Here is a 20,668-nt window from a genome sequence, read left to right on the forward strand (position 1 = left end):
CAAATAAAAATCATCATTTTCCCGAAAATGTTTTCGAACCCCGGGGGTTTCCTTAAGCGGTGGCGTAAATTAAAACCCCCCGTCCTGGTACTCGGTGAGTCTTTCAGCCGGGGCGAGGGGACTGTAAGAGATGCGGCGACGCATACAAGAAAAGTGGCTGGTTGTGGTTAAACTACCCGCTAATGGATCTTAATCCGTTCTACCGAAACCGCGCGCGCGTCAGTGCCGCGTTCGGGACCTTGTACGGCAAGTTGCTCTCGTGTGTGCCATATGTTCGCACCCTACGCGATCACAACTGAAGGTGTTGATGGGGTCTTACGCGCCGAGATTTATAGTGATGTAGTTCTGCGGTGCATTTGTTCTTATGGATGTTGGTGTTTTGTTTTATTTTGCTTGCTGTTTTTCTTCTTGCCAGCTGGGTGAAAGGGTCATCAGTGATATAATTTATTGCAAGGTGAAAGTTTCCTACCATCATATTGTACGCACAGGAAGAACATCGATGCCAGTCAATTGCTTCCTATTTTGGAAGTCGCGTACAGTTTAAAGTGTGTCTGGTTGGTGTTAAAATTTAGCTCTTAAAAGCTTGGTGAAGCTCTTTTCCTGTCTCGAAACATCTGTCGTGTTTTTTTTTTCGTTTGGTTTCACTACCTTTATTGTTCAGGATTTATATTTCGGTGGTACGTTATGGATACGACCATCAGAACGCCATAACACTAACGTTTGCGATCCTTATCCTAGGCGAGAAGAGAACGCACAATGGCATCGGAATAATGAAACGTAGCCAAAATAGTGACACAGGGAAACAACCGTCGCAATCATCGATCGATACACAATACGGTACGAAACGGTCCCGAACGTCGAGGGGTGCCACACACATACAGAAACTGCAACCTGGCACACCTGCCCGGCATCAGGTCGCATCCCTGTACCGGTACCGGTGAACTTGTTTTGCAAACGGTATAAATCTTTCTACCCGAAGGGCTAGGCTACCACTGTATAGGGGTGGGTTCTAGATGATGCGAGAAATAGGGAAAAACTGTTTCGTCCGATCTCGCACTCGACACGCGCCGGGTGTTCCGGTACGACGGGGAGGACTCAGTTTCGTGGCGTCTATCATTTCGAAAGAACAAACGCACACGCAGCCAGACACACAATAGAGAATGGGCCCGTTAAGGTGTATAGTGCGAATAGTTGAATTAATGATTGAGCGGACGACTGTGGCACGCATGCACGTCGTGATAGGGCCTGTTGCGCCGGAACTGAAAATAGGAGTGAATTTATTATGTACAATAAGTACGATAAATAATTGTCACAAAACGGGAAGGTGCAAACAGAAAGTGAAATGTGCAAATGTATGCTTTAGAAAGATATCCCTACCTAATGCAACAAGAATCTTTAATTGGATGATATTATGTTCATGTTATGAACATAACACCAAACTATCTTAACATAAATTTGATTTTGTCAGTATCGTAATGTATTGATTTGATTAGAACTATTTTTTAAATCAATTTAAAATAGCTTGGTCATAGTCCTTGTACCTCAAGGTTTCAAAATAAACGTAATAATTTACTTTGTTCATTAGATATTTACTTTGCTGTGACAGAGCATCTTGTTCCAGGTGTACTAGGAAGAATCGCTGCGTTACAATTCGTCATTTTGTAGATAATTCTTTTTTCTAACGAGAATCTGAGTCAGTTTTGAAATCCGTCGGAGAATCACTGGACTTTATATATTTAGAATTGCTTATATGAAGCACAAGGTCTTGCAGCCACCTATTCTGCACGGGATAATACGAGATGATGACATTTATGGAATCTGACAACGCTTTTCAGAGAACCTGTCGCATACAGTGGAAAAGTGTACCAAATATCCAATTAGACGTAATTCTTGATATCGTTCGAATGAATGCACGATCTTCAAATATGTCAGAGATCGAAGGTTTCAAGGAAATTTGAGGAATTATCCGTGTCCTACTGCCTTTCCAATTCCTAGAGTACTGATATTAGATGTCATCCAAACAATTTATTTACCGAATGAAGTGTCAAACAAGAAACTTAAGATCTCCAGTATTTCATTTACAAAACTACAACAAAATGTAAACAAGTATTTTTAGCATAACATGAGAAGATTCATGAGTGATTCATGAATGATCTTTTCTAAAAAAAGTCTTTCCAAGAAGAATTTTAAGAAACCTTCCTACAGCAAATTAAATGCATTTCTCACAAAGAAAATAAACTAGTAAATACTGTGAGACAGTGTGATGTTTTGAATTTTAAACAAATGGTTTCTTAATCCACTGTCATCCCGAACCGATCATACCACACAGATCACAACGTAATTCAATCGCTTCCACACACTGCACTGCAACGCATATTCCGGTTTTTTTCTCTATTCTCACTCACCTGGGCACAAACTATTAATAATTATTATATCTTTATTTGGCTTCCAAATGCCAAACAAGCAACATTCAAACTTTACCATCAACAAACGCTTACACACTTGGGAGCAACAAGGCGAAACCGGTACAACCACGGTCGGCTGTTCGGAAAATGTTTTCCATCGAAGCAATAATGTATTCTTTTGATAAGGGGAATGAAAGGGACTAGAGAAATGAGCTCACACAAACACGCTGCGTTAGACCGGCCTCTCATAAATTCAATCAAACAATCGAAAAACGATCATTCCCTTCCGAGCGAAGCAAAAACCCCTTGGCGAAGAAAGTCACCATGGTACGAAGGAAAAGAGGGTTTGTACAACGAAGATGGTTTGTGTTATCGTTCGCTCCTGGCTGGGTTCTACTCCAGCTGAGGATTCGTGTATTTTTTTTTTTGTTATTCAACTCCACAATCATAACTTCTTTTCGGGCTTTTATGCTTCGAGCAAACAGCGTCATTATAACACCATTAATAAATATTAAAAATAAATTTTCGTTAGATGACACCGAAGAAAACGATGGTTTCGATTTAATTCGTAGCACAGCCCAAAACAACTTTTCTTACCGCTGGCCGTTACACCGTTCTTTGGGGGTTGGTTTTCCTGAATGGAAAGCAGGTTCTTTCGGCCGCACAAACAGGTCGCTTCTAAAAGGTAGAACCAGCAAGGTAAACTCCAACAAAAAAAACTCCCGTGAAGCGCAGTGGAAGTGCGGCTAAGTTAACAGAAAATAAAATAAAGTGGACATCAAAAAGCAGGTCCTTAATATATGTACGTACACACAATAAAACCATTGCACCAGGTTTTATGAATTTTTGTTGTTGTTTCTGTCTTCGTCTGGTTCGTGTTTCCCGTTGCCAAAAAACTCGGCTGTCCAGATGAATCAGGTTTTTCCCCCGTACCGGCTTTCCGGCCTGGTTGAAACCGGCACCGATTACGATTTGTGGCGGGCACCACATTACGATGCGGTGATGTTGCAACCAGGAATCAGGAAGCCCAAGGCGCGCATCCTCGGTGCGCACTGCCAGGATTAAGGATAATGTGAAATAAATTGCGTCACACTCACTCAATCTTATCGCCCGGTGCCGTGTGTTTTGCTTCCACCCTTTTCTTTATGCACCCGATACACGCATGCAAGTCGGGAATAAGATAAGACTGCAAGGCAGGCAAAAATGGGGAAACCGGCAAGGCCCATTGCACCGTTTCGTTAAGGTCAGCACAGTTTTTCGGTCCTTTCGGACGAAACCCGATTGCTAACGGTTCACGCGAACGGAAAAAAAACCTGTCCGCGTGCATTTTTGAGCAACTAAACACTGAATCGTTTGCGTGAATGCCCAAAAAAAAATCATGTGAGAAGAATGCCAGCCAAGTGATAAATACTCCTGTCAGTTGCTTCATTACTCCCCGGGTCCCTTTGTGTTTCGGTCTGCGACGCATACTCCACAAGCGCTTCCACGATGCACGGGAATGTCAAAATTCGTGTATAATTTACACGAATCAATTAAATTTTATAAATGGATATTTATTAAAAAAAGAAACCCTTCTGACCAAACCATGCAACGTGCGTGTGTGTGTGTGTGTGAGATAGCACGATAGTGTGGAACGCACATTATTATTGATGCAATCGCATCGATGGAACAATGTTTGCCCCGTCGAGGTGGAGATTCAATTGGGGGGAAGAAAACAAACATTAACAAGCCGCGAACGCGAGGTGCATTTTTCATGTGCAAAGCTACTTTTTTTTCGTTTTGTTACGTGGCTCATTTTATTTTTTTGTTGTTGTTTTTTTTGTTGTTGCTGTTTGCATCCTTGTGAGTGTGTAATGGTCGGTTCACCTTACGCAAAAGAAGGATGAAAGATTCGACAATGAGCTAACAAGTTGAAATTATGCTAATTTTGGGGCAGCACGCAACGCGCGAATGTTTAGCATTAAGATAATGAATTGACCTGTACGGCAGGATGTGTGAATGATGTTTTGCATTATGTTGTTATTTAAACATTTTTACCATGATTTTTGTTTGAATGTAAAATGTATAAAATTAAAGGAATATTTCAATAAATAGAAAAACTTATATAAACAAATTAGTATATTTGAAAAATCTGCTGCAAATATTTTAGAAAAATCTGCTGAAATGTTTTATGAGTTAAAACGATGGCACATGAAATGTTAAAATTACAATGTTCAGTAAATCAGTAAAGCCCAGAACAAGACTATGAAATATGATCGAAGAAAACACAATTTTAATTGTTTTACAGTGCGTAACATAACTATACGAATTCTAGTTTTTCAGTTAATAGCAGGGAACGTTGAAGAGAGTAAAAATGCGATTTTTAAGATGATTATTACTATGTAAACGACCTTTCAAAATTTATTTTCCATTTATCATCATTATCCTTCGCTTCAAATTAGTCTTTATTTCTCAGAAAATAGAGCACCATTACAGTTATATTAGAGGGGGTAAAAAAATGTTTTATAACATCTCCTAGACTTTATGTCAAAGTTAATTTGTTGTCACGTGTAACGTCATGGTATCATGTACACCTTGCATTTTAATAGACAGATTCTTAAAGGCGGGAAGTCGTTTCACCATTTGTTCTCTGTCTGCTCAAAGCAATTCAAATCAAACCATTAAATGGAAGCCACACGGAAGGAAACATGCCAGACCATTTTTTTTCTCCTTCTTATAACTTTAGCAAATATGCACATGTGCATCAGGCGCGTGCTACTGATTTTATGCTGTCGCACACCTTCACAAAAAATGCACACATTCTACAGGAATGACACAGGATGCCTTTTGTTGTGGATGGACGCTCTCCTTCATTCTTTTTTCTGTGTGTTTAAACGGAACCATTTTACTGAAGCGTACGGCACAGCATATGACCTTTGTGCCCTACTAGATCGATGCTGATCGAGGATTCTGCAGAGGGCAGGATCAACGTCTAGCATAAGCAAAAAAACCAAATCTGTGCTTATTACAGTTCCTCCTTGTGTACACACACACGCCAACAAAAGGCCGCATCGAATCGAGTTGCGCGTACACACGCTGGTAGCATTGAAGGGCCAGCAGGAGCAGCTGTCCAAACGATCCTCGCAGCATCCTGACTTCATGCCGCATTCAGACCACTGCATCCTGGCATGCAGTCTGGCACCGGTTCGTACCTTTTAAGCTGAATGCAAACGCTAACGAAGCTCGATCGCGGTATTGTTGTCAGAAGGGGGCAACGGAAGAACAGTAGAAGAAGAGAATCCCGAAACAGAACACAACGAGTAAAAACTCCTTGGTGGGGGAGAGAGTTTAAAGTGCAAAAAACTAACCCAAAATGCACCGGTAGGAAGGTTAAAGTGCAGGTTGGGCAAGCTTCTGTATGCGGCCAAATGTCGGGTGTTTTGCAAAGGTAGGGTTCTCGAGCGGGACAACGGGCGGTAGTGCATTGTTTGTTAAAGCAACAAGAAAACGACCGGTGCTAGACAGCCCTTTCGGGACATGTCCGTTGTGTGGCTTTCTTATGATGCAATGCATTCCTGGTGTCTCGAGAATTTTTCCCCTTTTGCTAACATTGTTGATGGATGAAGAGAAAACGCAAAAAAAAACCTCCCGAAAATGGGAACGAAAACCCCTGTCATGAAGTGACTTACGAAGAATTCGTCCGCGAACTTAAACAACGAACTTTGGCGGTGGCAATGCGATCAGTATCAGTGACTTATGATTTTTTCGCTTTCATCTTCGAAATGTATGCAACTCGTCAGGATCAATTATCCTGCCGGGGGCGGGTAAGGCACGACCAGCACAATAGAAATACCGACCAACACCGTCAACGCACTCCGGTTCGTTAAAGGTTTTGTTGCTTCCGGTTGTGCACCGGAGGGCAATAATTAATACTGGACCCCTGTTTTTCCTTTTGTTGTCCAGTGTAAATGCAAAGAAGAAAAAAAAACGTTTCGTACCATGCTATTAGCGATCGCGAATGCTTTTTGATATCGGGGTGGAGAGTTAAATTAGTAATTAAACTTCCGGCCGCTATAGGGATGGTTTTGCGCTATTCCGCATTCTGTTTTGTGTTGCAAATGGAATGCGATCGGAGATGGGATTGAATTTCATCATGCTAGCAGACACGTACACACGCACTGTGGGGAAGTTCGGATTGGCCCGGTATGTTCACCTGCACGAACGGGGTGTACCTGATTGACGAACAAAATCAAGCGTACGACACACATTCGACCCGATCCGTTCCAAGCTGTTTCAATATTGAACTCTATTTATTTACCCACCAAAACGATTCGTTCAGCCTCTGGTGATCGAACGATGGAAAAAAAAACTTAATGCAACTGCACATTATTACAATGTTTGTGTTGAGCATGTGCAAAGTTGGTTCGTTCTTTTGAATTGATTACATTCAGATGGTATTGGATGGAGTTTTATGGTATTGACAAGGTATCGGTAAAGTTATTTATTTTGAAGTTGTGCACGTGTCTGGGCGTAAAGGTGCAAACGAAACGTCTTGCAAGATGGTGCGATTAAATAAAATAAATATTTTAACAGATGCAAGTAGTTAAGAAAAAAATGAGACATCATTTAATAACAAAATATAATTGATTATTTTACCTGGTTGAAAATTCTTAACACAATTCTTGTTAGTTCTCATGAGAATATTTTTGATACCAAGTGAGCAATCAGAACAAAAATAGTTTTATTTGGGGGGCATAAAACGTTCAATCTGTTCTCACGAAATGCTGCCCCGTGGATTTTTTTTTCGTTGAAGTGATTGTGTTTTTGTAAACATATTTCAAAGGATCATTTAAGGATAAACTTCAAATTAAAAAAAAAAGTTGAAGTTTAAGAGAACAAACAATTGATATTATATTTCGCTTACGCAAATCGAATTTCTCGAAAAAGTCTTTATTCGACTCTTCATTGAATAGGATATTGTTTGATTTATCACAATATGTCCCTTGAGACTATTCCTTCAAGTCTTTCATAGTTTCATGATTATTCTTCTGTATGTTAGCTATGATCCATCATCAATTTCACACGAATTGTTTACCGATAAAAATGAACATTCATTTCACAACAGACGATCATTCCATTGCATCATATTTTCCCACAATAATTGTGTTTTTTTTTGTTCCAGTCTCTTCAAACGAAACAACAAACCATAGCCCACAATCTAAACAGACATTTGTCCGATCAAATTAAAATAAATTAACACACCACCCCGGGAAGGAAAACTCACCGCTCAATCACGTTAGACGATGGAACAATTAATTTTCACATCGTTTTCACTCGCTTAATGGTGGCGAACTATCGTCCCAGCTAGGAAGTAAGATGCGACGCTTCCAAGGTGTAAATTAGCCTCCACTATCGTAAACATTTATCACCGTCACTCGCACCCGAAAAAAAAAATCTCGTTCCTGCGCCTGAGGGTGTAGAATCTGGAGGGTAAACCATTCTTAAGCCGGCCATGCTTATAACCGAGAACGTACGAGAGAAAGCAATTGCATTACCGCCTGCATCGTCACCATCGTGCGTATCAGGGAAAGTGATGTTTGTTTATAACCTTTTAATACGATCAGATTATGAAGGCGCCCTCCGACACGGTGTCGTCCATATTTTAGCTCCACTTCGCACCGTGAGCCTTCCTTTGGCTTTAGCTTCGTACGTGTGTGTGTGTGCGTGTGCATGTGGTAAGATAAATTCTTCCCAATCACCTCCGATGATCTTGTGCAAGATCAAGGGCCCCCATTTCCAGTTGCTTTTGGGACAATTTTTCACGCCACAATGGGGATACATTCGGTGTAGGAACTTATCCGTGGTCGCACATCAATGTGCATCACCCAAGGGGAAGTGCTGTCAGCCGAACGTCACCAAGGTCTTAACATGTATATTTTCATCCTCTCTTGCCAGCGCGCTAGTGCGAGGGGTTCGTGAGTTTGAGTGTTTTATTTATTTTTATATCACTCGATCACTTGGGTGACGATCGATCTTCCTCTCGAATTACTTTATGAGTTTCTTTTTTTTTGTTTTGTTGGTCGGTGTTGGCCGCATTGACTAGCATTGTGATGAGGTGGGAGTGTTTGGAACAAAATTTTGCCTGTCAAAGCAGTTCCAGCACGCAGGTTCGAACCCGCGGACATGTTAATCTCTGCCGCATTGCTGACATGCACACGTGTCCAAAGTGGAACGTCGCGGTGTATTGTTTCAGGCTCTCGTTACTTGCTCTTCGCGTTTGCGTGCCACGCCGACGTACTGGACTGAATATCCAGCATCTTCTTTTAAAAAAAAGACCTTCTCTGTCTCTCAGTGCGGAAATGTATCGATAAATTTCATCCACAACCCTCCAGAAACTGCTTCCGCTAAGTGAAGTGAAGTAAAACCTGATGGTTTCATATTTAAAAAACAATTTTCTATTTTAATAGCGGCGTCAACAACTATTAAACGCTTCGACACTCATATATTATGGTGCGAGATTTATACTCCCGCTCGTAATAGCTTACCGGTTCCGGTTTCATAAATGTCAGGACAGAGACCGAGACCTATCGGGAGTGGAAACTCCAGCTTCCCGCTCACCAGATCAACGTGGAAATATTTACAGCTCAGATTTTTAATGCGGACTTATTGGTAATAGTAATGGTGGGTAAGTTTTCCATGAATTTCCATCGGCAAAATAATGGGAAAACAATCGATAACAATTTCGTAAGAAGTCGCCCGTATCGCACGACCGGCTGGGGGAAGGTGTCAACAAGCCGGATGTGTTTGAATTGAGGGGAAAATGCATTAAAACAACAAATTGTCAAGAGGCGACGGGTATAAGCCGTCACAATTTTATAGGAATTTAAGACTCGCCACACGTCGGTAACGTTACGCGTTTCCACTACGGCACAGAAACTGTCGTCACTTTGTGATGATCGCCCATGGACATGTGTACGCATACGTCTGTATCGCGTGTCATAAAGGTGTACAAATTGACAGGGTTCGGTAGTGAAGTGTTCCACACAATACACTGCTGGTCATCGTCTTAAATTTCCTCCCAATTGTTTGCATTGATTGATGGTCCTGCTCCATTCAATAAAAGTCCCGTGCGTGTTGACAGAAGCGTACATTTCTACTGTCCAGTTGCGCAAGATGCAATACCTAAGAAATTCTTGGAAAATGCAATCACATTTTCTTCGGGCAAGAGCAAATACAGCACGTGCAAGAAGAAGCTCGTGTTCCGAAACAACAAAAGATCCTTTTTGGTAAAGCGAAAGATCATCGGCTAGAATTGCATCTTCGATTGAAAAACCCCGATCATGAACATACCAACCGACAAGAAAAAAAAGGTGTTTGACAAGAAAGTGAAACCGAACGATCCATGCCGATCCGAGGAAAGAAGAAAAAAAGGTAGGAGGATCCTTTTTCACCACCGATCACTGTAAACAGTAAGGGACATTAATGCTTCTTCACTTTTTTTTAATATCTAACTTGATACCGCACCACATATCTGTGCCATATCAACCTGCACCCGCAAGGATGTCAAATCGATCCAGTTGGCAACGGGGACCGTTTCATTCAGCTGCTTCTTCGCCGTGCTTTTTTTGGGTGTCTGTACGGTTCCACCTTCGATGCCATGCACGTGCAGTCGTTTTATAAACTCATTTATTTATTAAAAGCTGAAAAATCACAACGGTTAGAAACATCTGCCGCATTTGCTCGGGGTGATTCCTTCGTCACGCAGTGCCTAGACTGCATCCTTTTTCAATGCTTTTAATTCTGTTTCAGCATTTTTTTTTCTCCCTACCGAGACGTTGCACGGTCCAGCGAGCGAAGATGCTGCACCGAGTGAAAACAATGACGTACCGATCGGAGAGAGAGTGTGTGTGTGTGTGTGGATAGAAGGCAACAAAATCAACGACCGGTAAGGAACGACCTGCACGCTTGTGTGTATGCGCGTGCGCGCGCCAACATACATCGAGCCCGGTGCCATGGTGTACGGGAGGATCCTCAAGAAAGGATCAAGATGATATCAAGCACGGGAAGAGCTCGAGCTGCAGCTGCGGCCCGCACTCGTCGGCATTTCTTGAACAGAGGGCCAGTCGGTACGTCTCGGGATTGTGTTCTTAACCGTGCGCACATTATGTCTATTGTTTGCAAAGTTTGATATTAAATCGATAGTGGTAAGCTTTAGCGTCTAGGCTCATCGAGAGTTGATTGGCAGGGTACGTCAGTTGTAGTCAGTAAGATGTGTTTAATGTTTAATATGATTTTTCATATTACGGATTGAGTTGCTGCTGTAATTCGGATATTGTATAATTTTGGAATGGAATTTTATCTATTCTGAGTAAATTATTACATAGTAAATTATTAAATCTAATATACTCATGATGGGGTGGCCCGGTGGTGCATGTGATAAACGGCGCCAGTCCACACGGCTGGACCGGGTTCAAATCCCATCCGGACCGTCCCCCCGTAGCAAGGACTGACTATCCGGCTACGTGGTAAAAATAAGTCTAGTAAGCCAGAAATGGTCGGCGTGACCTGTAAGGTCGTTAAAGCCAAGAAGAAGATACTCATGATCCGAGTTTTGTTCATTTCATCAAAGGGATAATATGCAGTATAAATATAGACCAACCGAATAATTACATGTTGTGAACAAAGTTCTCACTGTCAACAATAAACTCAACTTAAGCATAACTATTCTCTTCTTATGCTACTTCGTTAGCATTTCTACTAAATCAGAGTTTAAACGTTTTTATCATCTCTTCTATATGTCATTAAACCACCTCTACAATACCTTCTGTACTGATTTATTACATCAATAGTTGAGGAAAGAAAAGATGCACCACATGGTTAAGATCTGAACATATGAGTATGGTTCAGTTGCAAACCGAGTAAAACCGATCTTATCATCTCATTAAAGCTGCACGTGCATGTCTACCGAGCGTGTTGGCAGTACGGTTAACGACGGTATGATCACCACTTCATCTAACCGACGAAATCCTCCAGTCACGACTTGCCATCCCGCTTCGATGTGGACTGGCGCCGAACCAAGCACCCATGCTCGTACCACTCCATCGTCAGATTCTATGCGAAAATTAATTACCAAACCGATGCGAACGATTTCGCGTGTGAAGTTTATTGTTTTCCATTACGGCGTCCGTATGTACGGCGTACGACATCCACCCGGGTCCCCGGGTTTTGGGGAGAAGTTGCCCAACCCGCCCGCTTGTAATGGCGCAAGTACTATCGCTTTGATCGATCGATGGCGTCTAGGAGAACAACACTTACGTGCAACAGTGGCCGCACCGGCTCTAATTATTTAATCGTGGTTTAAATAATGCGCTACTGTACTGGTTTTTTTTCGGGATTAACGTTTGATTAGGCTGCAGGCTGCTAGCCAAGCACAAGAACGGCCAAATATTCCTTTCTAAATCCATAACTCATGCCCACAGTCGTCGACGCAAGCGGCTGGAGTTTCACACTTCAGCAAACCACAAAAAGACCTCCGGATTTTCCTTACCCAAAGTCACCATTCTCCGGAACATACGGATAGTGCTGTAAAGTTTTGCGGTGAATTATGAAGCATTTCACAACAACCGACTGCTCGACCGGTGGGTAATGGGGTTGAAAATTGTCCAACAAAATTGTATGATACACCTCCAGCATAATGGGGGTTTGGGCGAAGTGTTAGAATAAATAATGTGGCTCGATTTGTCTTCCGTGTACAGGAGTTTAGCGGTACCGATGGGCGATTGTTTGCTGTTGATGACGGCAAAACTGTTTGTCTTGCCGTGACCATCGACCGCACGGTAGTCGATCGAGATCATTGTGTAGCGTATGATCCATGCTCATTTTCGTAATGTCTCGTGAAAACTCCAATTAGTGACGGTCGAAACTTAAGCAGGTCTCTTGAGAGCGTCCGTTCTAAGGTAGCTTCTAATGTCCAGACGACATTCTCACGCTTCCTGATGATTGCAGAACTTCCTTCGGTGTTTCTTCACTCCGAAGCGCCAAGCGTGACGACATCGTGATCATAAATCACAGTACATGACTCATCATCCAGAACAGTGATGCCGCTGCCTAATGATGATGATGATGACGTCGAAAACTGTCACGCACCGGGCGAATAATGCGCGAACGTTACAGGGCGGAGAAAAAAAAAGGGTGCCTTACGTTGGGTCGACCTGTTTTGTGTTGTTGTTTTCCCGGTGAAAGGTTGCCGCTGATGAAGATGACCCAAATTTCATGCATAATCCAGTGTGGTAGGCTGCTCGTTGATCCGCTGAACCTGCAGAACCATTTGCTAAGAAAGTTCTTAATGAACCAAAAGGTCCTGGATGTTCTGCCGTGCAAGAACAAACGCGAAGAAGGGATGTCTGAAGTAAATTCAAACTCTTGGGAGGAATCTTGTGAAGGATTGATCGGTTCGGGATATGTAAATCAAGGGACTCTCTTCACAAGATGACGATGCATAATATGTTTCCCGTATTTGGGTCGATGATGTTAAGCGCGTAATTTTCCTTCCAGATCTTTTATACAGGACACCATGATATGGTCCCTTGGCAGCCGTTACTAATGTGCGAGTGTCGAGAAGAGTATCGGAGCCATAGCTAACATTCACGAAATTAGACATCACTCGCTAAACAGCGTTAAGATATTTTGCTGAAGAACCCAGGAATAAAGTGGCGCCTTCCTAACAACGGGGTGTCTAAACACTCGCTCGCTTGCACCCAATATGGGATAATGAGGTTCCGTTTAGTCAGCAATACACACCAAATTAAGATAAACACATTGTAAACCCTCCCTCTACATCGGTACGAAACGTAGATAACTCTTCAACCCCGCACAGGTAGAATGGTAAAAACATGGAAAAATGGTGCAAAAGATGGTTAATCAAAAAAGGTGTTGCAAAGCCATTTCGGACCCTACTTTGAGGGTGTTCATCAGTTTCTGGCTTATCTCCAGACAATATCGCGTGCGTTTCCGAGTGTGTTGGAGGTAGCACGTGCTAAGGATCTCTTCCTTTATAGCCTTATACCTTGAGTGGGAGAGATCGTCGATGGCGTCATTTTTCTTCCAACATGAACGATGGTAGCGGGTTGCCAAACCCTCTCGTACACCACTGCGTAAAGATGAAAAGGGCAAGGGCAATAATATTTATTTCTGAGAAAAACAGCAAATAAAAACTTACATTTTATTTCATCTCCACACGCGTGCTACAACAACGCTCACCGTGGGGAAAAATGTCCCCAAGGGACAGTACGGAGTAGCTTCACTAACATAAAATTTTTATGACGAGTTGTCGATCGTTTGGGGTCGAATGGAACAGCAATGCGTCACCCTTTCACAAGCAGGCCCAAAATCGATCGAATCGGAAAAATGAGTTCACTGCAACCTACTGCATTGACCCTAGGGTGAAGTGTATTGTTTTCCATGTTCATGCGGATGAGTTAATGATGCTTTTGGGTGGGGAAATGAATTTGTTTTTAATTTATGACCGACGCAGGAAGCAAATTGTCGACAACGTGGAAGTTGCTAGGATGTGGGGTTATGTTTAAGTAGTTGGAAAATACGAGCTTTTAATAGAATGAAGGCTTGATGTGATGTTTCAGATTGATTTACAATCGAGTTCAAAGTAGCTTATATTATCTACGTTTCTTTAGAGTTTACTAAGTGGAAGATTTAATCACGGATATTTAATGTAATTTACTCCGTATCCATGTTGCAGAGCAAATTTCACTAATTTGAACGTTTTGTACCGCGGATTGCATACCTTGCTATAATGTTTGGGTTCTTATACGCAGAAACCCGTTTTAACACATTTATCAAGGCACTTTTATACCCGGTCATGAACCGTAAGAAATGAAGGTATTTATACTTTAAAACACCCTATTTGTTTGCCATGTAGCATATCGGTCACAGCAACTGCTTTAAACATTGGCGTGACGATCACGTTGCGCTAGTTCCATGGTCAGTACTACTCTACTGTTATATTATAATATTTTCTGTGCCATTGGCAAACATTCAGGTGTTTCCTTCCTTTGAACAATGTGCGTGTTGCGAAAAATACTACGAATTGCAGTGTTAGCTGCAGTATTGATTCCACCCATGGCATGCAGCAGCGAGGGTAATGATACCAACATGATTGTTGGTGGTTTTAAGGTGCATATCGAAGACGTTCCCTATCAAGCTGCTCTGTTTTACCGTGGTATTTTACTGTGCGGTGGATCCATCATCGGACCACAGTGGATTATAACGTCCTATCACTGCGTTGACTCGCTCGATCCAGCACGGTACGAAATTGTTGTCGGTTCCGATGATCCGCGCAGCGGCAAAAGGCTGAAAGTAAAGAAAGTGATAGTGCCGCCGGAGCTATTTGAAAGTAGCAATCTTGTGTACGATATAGGATTGTTGCTGCTGCAGGAACCATTAACATTTAGCAAAAATGTACAGTGCCTACAACTTTTATCATCAGTCGATGCGCTTGTTCCCGGGAAACCCGGTTACATTTCGGGTTATGGTACATCGTTCGAAGGTGGTCATGATAGTACATTAAAAGCGGCCACAATCAACCTGCTGCCGGCGAGCACATGCGTGAAGGCCTATGAAGAACTAATGAGGCAGTATATGATTTGTGCCGGGTTTGAAGAAGGTATGGTGGACAGTTGCCAGGGTGATTCGGGTGGACCGCTCGTGGTGGATGGTAAACTTGCCGGTATTATTTTCTACGGACGCGGTTGTGCAAGACCTAACAACCCCGGTATATACATGTCCATACCGTGGTTTCGCGACTGGATAGTTAACAGTATCCATGTTGAGGGGAGTCCTGCAGAACGGACACTTTGTGGAGAAAATTAGGAAATCCGTCGTAAAGATGTTAAATTGTATATTCTTTAAGTTGTAAGTAATAAGTACTCGATCTTTTCAATGAAAATAAATACCGAAAATTATTATTGCATAAGATTAATTTTGAGGCAGAAGAATATCATTTTTTAAAATATCGTCAATCACGAGTTAAACTTATGTAAATGGTAACAGTTTTCTCGTAATTCTGCTAGTTATAAAATCGATGTCTTAAAATACTACAGAAAACGCTCCTTTCTTGAAAGATCCTTTAACACAAATTAGCATATTTTATATTCTTAGGAAAAGCCCATCTTACATTGAGGGTATACGATTCCCACGAATCTGCGTTCGCGCTTGAAGTAGATAAATAACCGTTAAAACTTTTCCTAACATTCCATGAAATTATCATAAATTAATCAAACTTTTACCAACCCGGTTGGGTCTTTTTTTTAAACCTACTCTGTAAGATTTTCAGGCTGTTTTTTTTTCCTTCTTATTTTAAAAGCACTCCCATTGTATCTTATCCTACCTAATCGCTCAGTTTCCTCGGGACAACTTGCTACCTGACCGTTACATAAATTATCATCATCACCATATCCTTATCCCAAAGGCGGTTTTTTATTTTGGGAAGTTGTGGACCAACTTTTTTACTTCCTGCTGCAAAAATAATCGAGCAGTAACCGAAACCAACAGTTGCTGCACAACCGACAACATAAGAGCCCCGGTATGACCGATTGCTGTTCGCACACGAATGCAACAGGATGAGAGTGTCCTGTTTTTTGTAGTACTCTTCCAACCTTGCATTGTTGTCATCGAGAGCGAAAAATATTGTAGTACGCCAAAAAAAAAAGGTCTAGATGACACAAGGTGCCTTGTCATGCAGATTAATTATTCGAAAGGGGGACGCACCAAACACGTCTGTGCTGAAGCAACAGCATCCCTCTTGAATACACCAGATCACCCGAACCACAGGTAAACATCGGATTCGGTTGGTCCATCCCGCCGAAAACCCTTATCCGATGCCACTCGCACACCATCATCCTTCCGGGCTTGCTTCCGGAAGGTGTTTCTTATGGGTGGAAAAGCTAAAAAAAACTATAAATAAAACATTTTTAAGCACCAAACCAACCTCCACATACGGGGAATTGAAAGCAAATCCATCAAACGTGCGCCTTGTACAATTGTGCGATCCATTGCGATTAGTGTTTTTGGTTTGCTGATTTGCAGTTCGACGTGGATCGGAAACGAGTTTTCCGAGGTCCTGGTTCGGTGTCTTTTTTTTTCATTCTCGTTTTTGTTATTTTTTGGATTTGTATTTTCAACCATCAGGAAACAGGAATAAAATTCTGGTTTCCGGCAAGACCGGGAGACCCGTCGTCCCGGCACACCGGCGTGCCCAGTGTTCAAGGTCCTTCCAAGCAGCGCAATCAGGTACCGAATGTGCTACACATACAATTCGGGACGGTATTTCTGCTGTTGCTTCCCTCGATTTGTCGCCGGTAACAATTTTAATGGTAATGAGGGGTAGCGTCACCGTACGCCGTGTACGATGCAATTAAAGCAAAAGGTCCAACCGAGATTCCCGCGCGATCCTTCCGGATCGGTTGTTCAGCATTGTATTGAAATATACATCAGCCCTAAAGAGGGGGGTAAAAATGATGGGCTAAAGGTATACGGAAACGCGCGGGAAATGCGGAAGAAATTCCGGAACCAGAAATTCGTACGAATTTAGACGACGAAGGGTCGTGGGGAAATTGACTAGCGGAGCGTTGTATGGTGTGCGTGTTTTTGAGAGTTGGAAAATAGGGTCGTCTTGTGCAACTTTCAGTGCTGTGCGTTATCGCAGTTTGCCAGCTAAATGAGAGGGCTGTGATCGTGTCGTACTGCCTGGTGTCCGTATCGCCAGCAAACCAGCAACAATCCAACAGCACACACACAGCTGGTAATAAAATCTGTATCAAACAATGGCTTTAAGCCGGCCGGGAAAGCCACCATGGGTAGAGTGCAAATGGTGAAAAAATAAAATCTGAAAAGGTACGCCACGCCACTGCTCGACTGAGCTCGTTGCGCAAGGTTTTGAATAGTTTAGCCTGTTTTCGCCACTCTGCAGCAGGACTTGCTGAGAGTTCTAACCGTTTTTTTTTCTTTCTTCCAGACGAGTGTCAAGAGGGGTAACGAATAAATCCACCCGACTGTTTTATGCACCTTTTCCGCGCGTATTTGAGTGAACCTGTTAAAGTCGTTTGGAAAGTGTTTTGCTAAATGTGAGTAAATTATGCGCAGCTATCGTTTTCTTGCTAAAGTGAAAATACTGCACTGCAAACTTTGCATTCGCCTTGAGCTTGCTATTCTAAGCGCCAGTGTCGAAAGGGTGTTAACGAGTTCAACAAATAAGCAACGTAGCTCGCAGGCAGAAAAGCTAAAATGAACCAAAAACCTTCCCAGAGCCAGAAAGTCATACGGTGCGCAAACAAATTGAGGTTAGATCGCACCAATTTAGACCACGCGATGGAGATTCGGCTACAAATTGGCAGAGGGCGGTTCGCGTACACAACCTGCCATTTCGTGATCTGGTGTGTTCTGTTGCTAGCCGACTGCAGCGAGAAAAGGTCGCGGACGAATGCGCCGGACCGACGGTTTGTTGTTGGTTCGTTATCAGAAATTATGCTCCACGGTGATCTCGAACGGTGCTTCCCGGTGGCTTGGGTTAAGGGCACGTTCTACAGAACGGTTTGGAACGGTAAGTGGTGGAGGAAGCAGCAAAGGACTTGGCACCTTGGAATCGGCAACCGGTCAAAGGAAGATTGAAGCTACGATGCCGCCGCCCTGATGCCGGTGGGTTGGGCCATGATCGTACCAATTGTTGTCGATCGAACAGGTTCAGAAGTAGAACGCCCTGTTAGGGGTTTCATGTACAGGCTGTGGCAGAAATTGAGTGGGCTAATAAGTTGTTAAGCGTAAACTTTACAAAAGGAAACACATTTGCAAGTATGACTAGCTCATAATAGAGAATCTGCAATAAGCCCCATCAAATCCAATTTCTTTATTTTAGTTTTCTTCCTTGCACGAAATAAAATCAACTGGCCCTAAATATTGTCAAAAAATCAAGCATTCAAAATGAAAACACTAGACTATTCATTAAACCCAATAGCTAAGCGAATCTTAGCAAACTATTGCTTCTATTCACATTCCGTGATCGATCGATCGCTTATTATCGTGCGCGCGAACAAGAAAATGGGGGCCACCGAAGGGACACACCGGTCTCGTAGTTCTGCTAGCTGTTTTTCGGTGTGAACTTCAACATTGCCTCCAGCGGACGGTTGCCTTGGTTAGGGTACGGTTGCGCCCGAATACGATTGCATCATTCGGGTACTAAACCACTTCATCAGCACCGTTTACGCCGATAGCACCGATAAGACCGATCGCAACGTAAATCGGCAAACACCCCGCACCATGAGCGACGAATGGTTGTGCCAACCCCTTAGCGATGGTACGAATGCGATAGTGCACATTTGATGATTATTGTGTTTAAAATGCTCTTTTGTAGGACGCATAATAGACGATCGGGTTTGGTACGATTGAAATAAAAGCGATGGACCGCATACCGGTCCAGATGAAGGCTTCCCATTCCGCGCTGGGGTTAGACTTGTTTGATGCTTTAACCTAGTTTAGGCTACCCTTTTGGGCGGAAGACTCCAGTCACTGTTTGTTGTTGTTATTGCTACTCATTCACCACCATCATCCATCCGAACCAGTAGCCTATTGGTAGGCACCCACGTAGCATGAATCCGATTCGGCAACCCACCCGAACAGTCGTACGATAATTTCAGAGCGCACTTCCTCACTTGTTCGGCAGGAAGCGCCGTCGTCGTCGTCTCGCTAAACACGCCGTCTCATTCATCATCAGCGAAAACCTCTCCGGAAAAGCCACTCACCACGGACCATGGTCCAGTGGACGCACCACGATCGCATCGAAGGCACGTACCAATGGCGGTGCGTCGTCGTCGCAAGGCATTACGATATTACAGGGATATGCGATGATTATGTTTTGCCGTGCGCTCGTCCATACGCCCAGAGTGCGGTAACATTCATCGGGCTGCACCGGGGTCCAGGTTACCATTATCATCTGCCCAGTCCATCCGGGAGAGTGTGGCGCGTCTTTCACTTGGCGATGCTGGTAAGTGGCCCGGCTCGAGATCGGCGGCCACCGATAGTGGAATAGACCCGTTTGCGAACGTTGCGTTTCGGGTTGAGGGAGTGAGTCATGTTTTTCTTTTCTTTCTTCCCGGCACGTCCGGTTCGATGGTGGCTTAAATTCGTAGCTCGCAACACGAACCGGAAGGTCCGCACAGAAGCTCACCCGATCTACGGTGCTTCTGATCTGTGACGAAATGCGGCCCAGGCCCCCAGCATCCAGCGGGCACCGATGGATCGGACCCCAAAGCTCAGGTGTATTATTAACATTTTTAACTACTTTTAATCGACCACCGTAAATGGGGGAGGGGTTGCCGCGGGGTGGGCTCAAAAACCGGCCACACGGATCGTGTCCGCCGTAATGCGATACGGCGCGAAACGGGTAACATCCCGTAAAAAAATGCTTTTTAAATTCTGGACAGCTTCTTTTCGTTTTGGGTGGGTTGTTGCGGGCGTGTGTGCTAACGGTGAAATGGCAGGACCTGAATGAGGCCAGCGAACGAACGTACCATCCCACCCAAAAAGGAACGCAGCACTGCGTGCTGGTTGGGCATTGTTTTAGGTTTAGTCTATGTTTAATTGGGCTTCCTGTAGTGTCGTTGATGGGCCGATGGGCTATTCCATGCGTACTATTTACAACCGATCACTGACCTATTCTTCCCAGGGGGGCGTGGGGACTTCCCTACTGTGCCTGTGGGAATTTTCGAGAGCAGCCAGTTTCACAACGCACCGGTTGGGCGTAGGTGTTGGCCGCGTCTTCAAGCCGTATGGAAGACGATCGATAAATCACGCGATCTCCCTGAACACTGACTAGGGGTGCACTTTATTAAGACGTTAAAGTCGTACCTGGCTTGGGGTAGGGCGGGTTGAATCTTCAGCCCGAAACGAGCTGCCGGTGTGGTTCTAGATCTACACACGCCCGTTAAGGCGAACCCGCAAAACCACCCGGTGCGGACAATTATGACCTACAAGCTGGCCGGTGCGCGCTAATCGATCGACACAAGTCTCTCACGCCTCTATCACATCTCGTGGTGAACAAAAACCATGAGAACATCATCGTCACTTGGCCGGCCGGGGTGTCGCGGAAGCGTGAAGGTGGAAAACAACTGGCTACGACGCTGTGTTGGTTATGCCGTTTACGCGTTATCTAATTTATGACTCCATTCTTCTATGGGCACTTCGCACGGAACGTTAAAAACTTCACGAAAGATGAAGAC

The 20,668-nt window shown here is 43.5% G+C and overlaps 1 protein-coding gene across 1 annotated transcript; it reads left to right on the forward strand.

Moving 5' to 3' along the window:
• Positions 1-14,411: 14,411 nt before the first annotated feature.
• On the forward strand, positions 14,412-15,378 carry LOC125775183 (trypsin 3A1-like). The gene has a single exon (XM_049445736.1). The coding sequence runs from the start codon at positions 14,460-14,462 to the stop codon at positions 15,267-15,269; it is 810 nt and encodes a 269-aa protein (XP_049301693.1). The 5' UTR covers positions 14,412-14,459; the 3' UTR covers positions 15,270-15,378.
• Positions 15,379-20,668: the final 5,290 nt, after the last annotated feature.

The sequence above is a fragment of the Anopheles funestus genome, chromosome 2RL (genome assembly GCF_943734845.2).
Source record: "Anopheles funestus chromosome 2RL, idAnoFuneDA-416_04, whole genome shotgun sequence".
NCBI lineage: Eukaryota > Metazoa > Arthropoda > Insecta > Diptera > Culicidae > Anopheles > Anopheles funestus.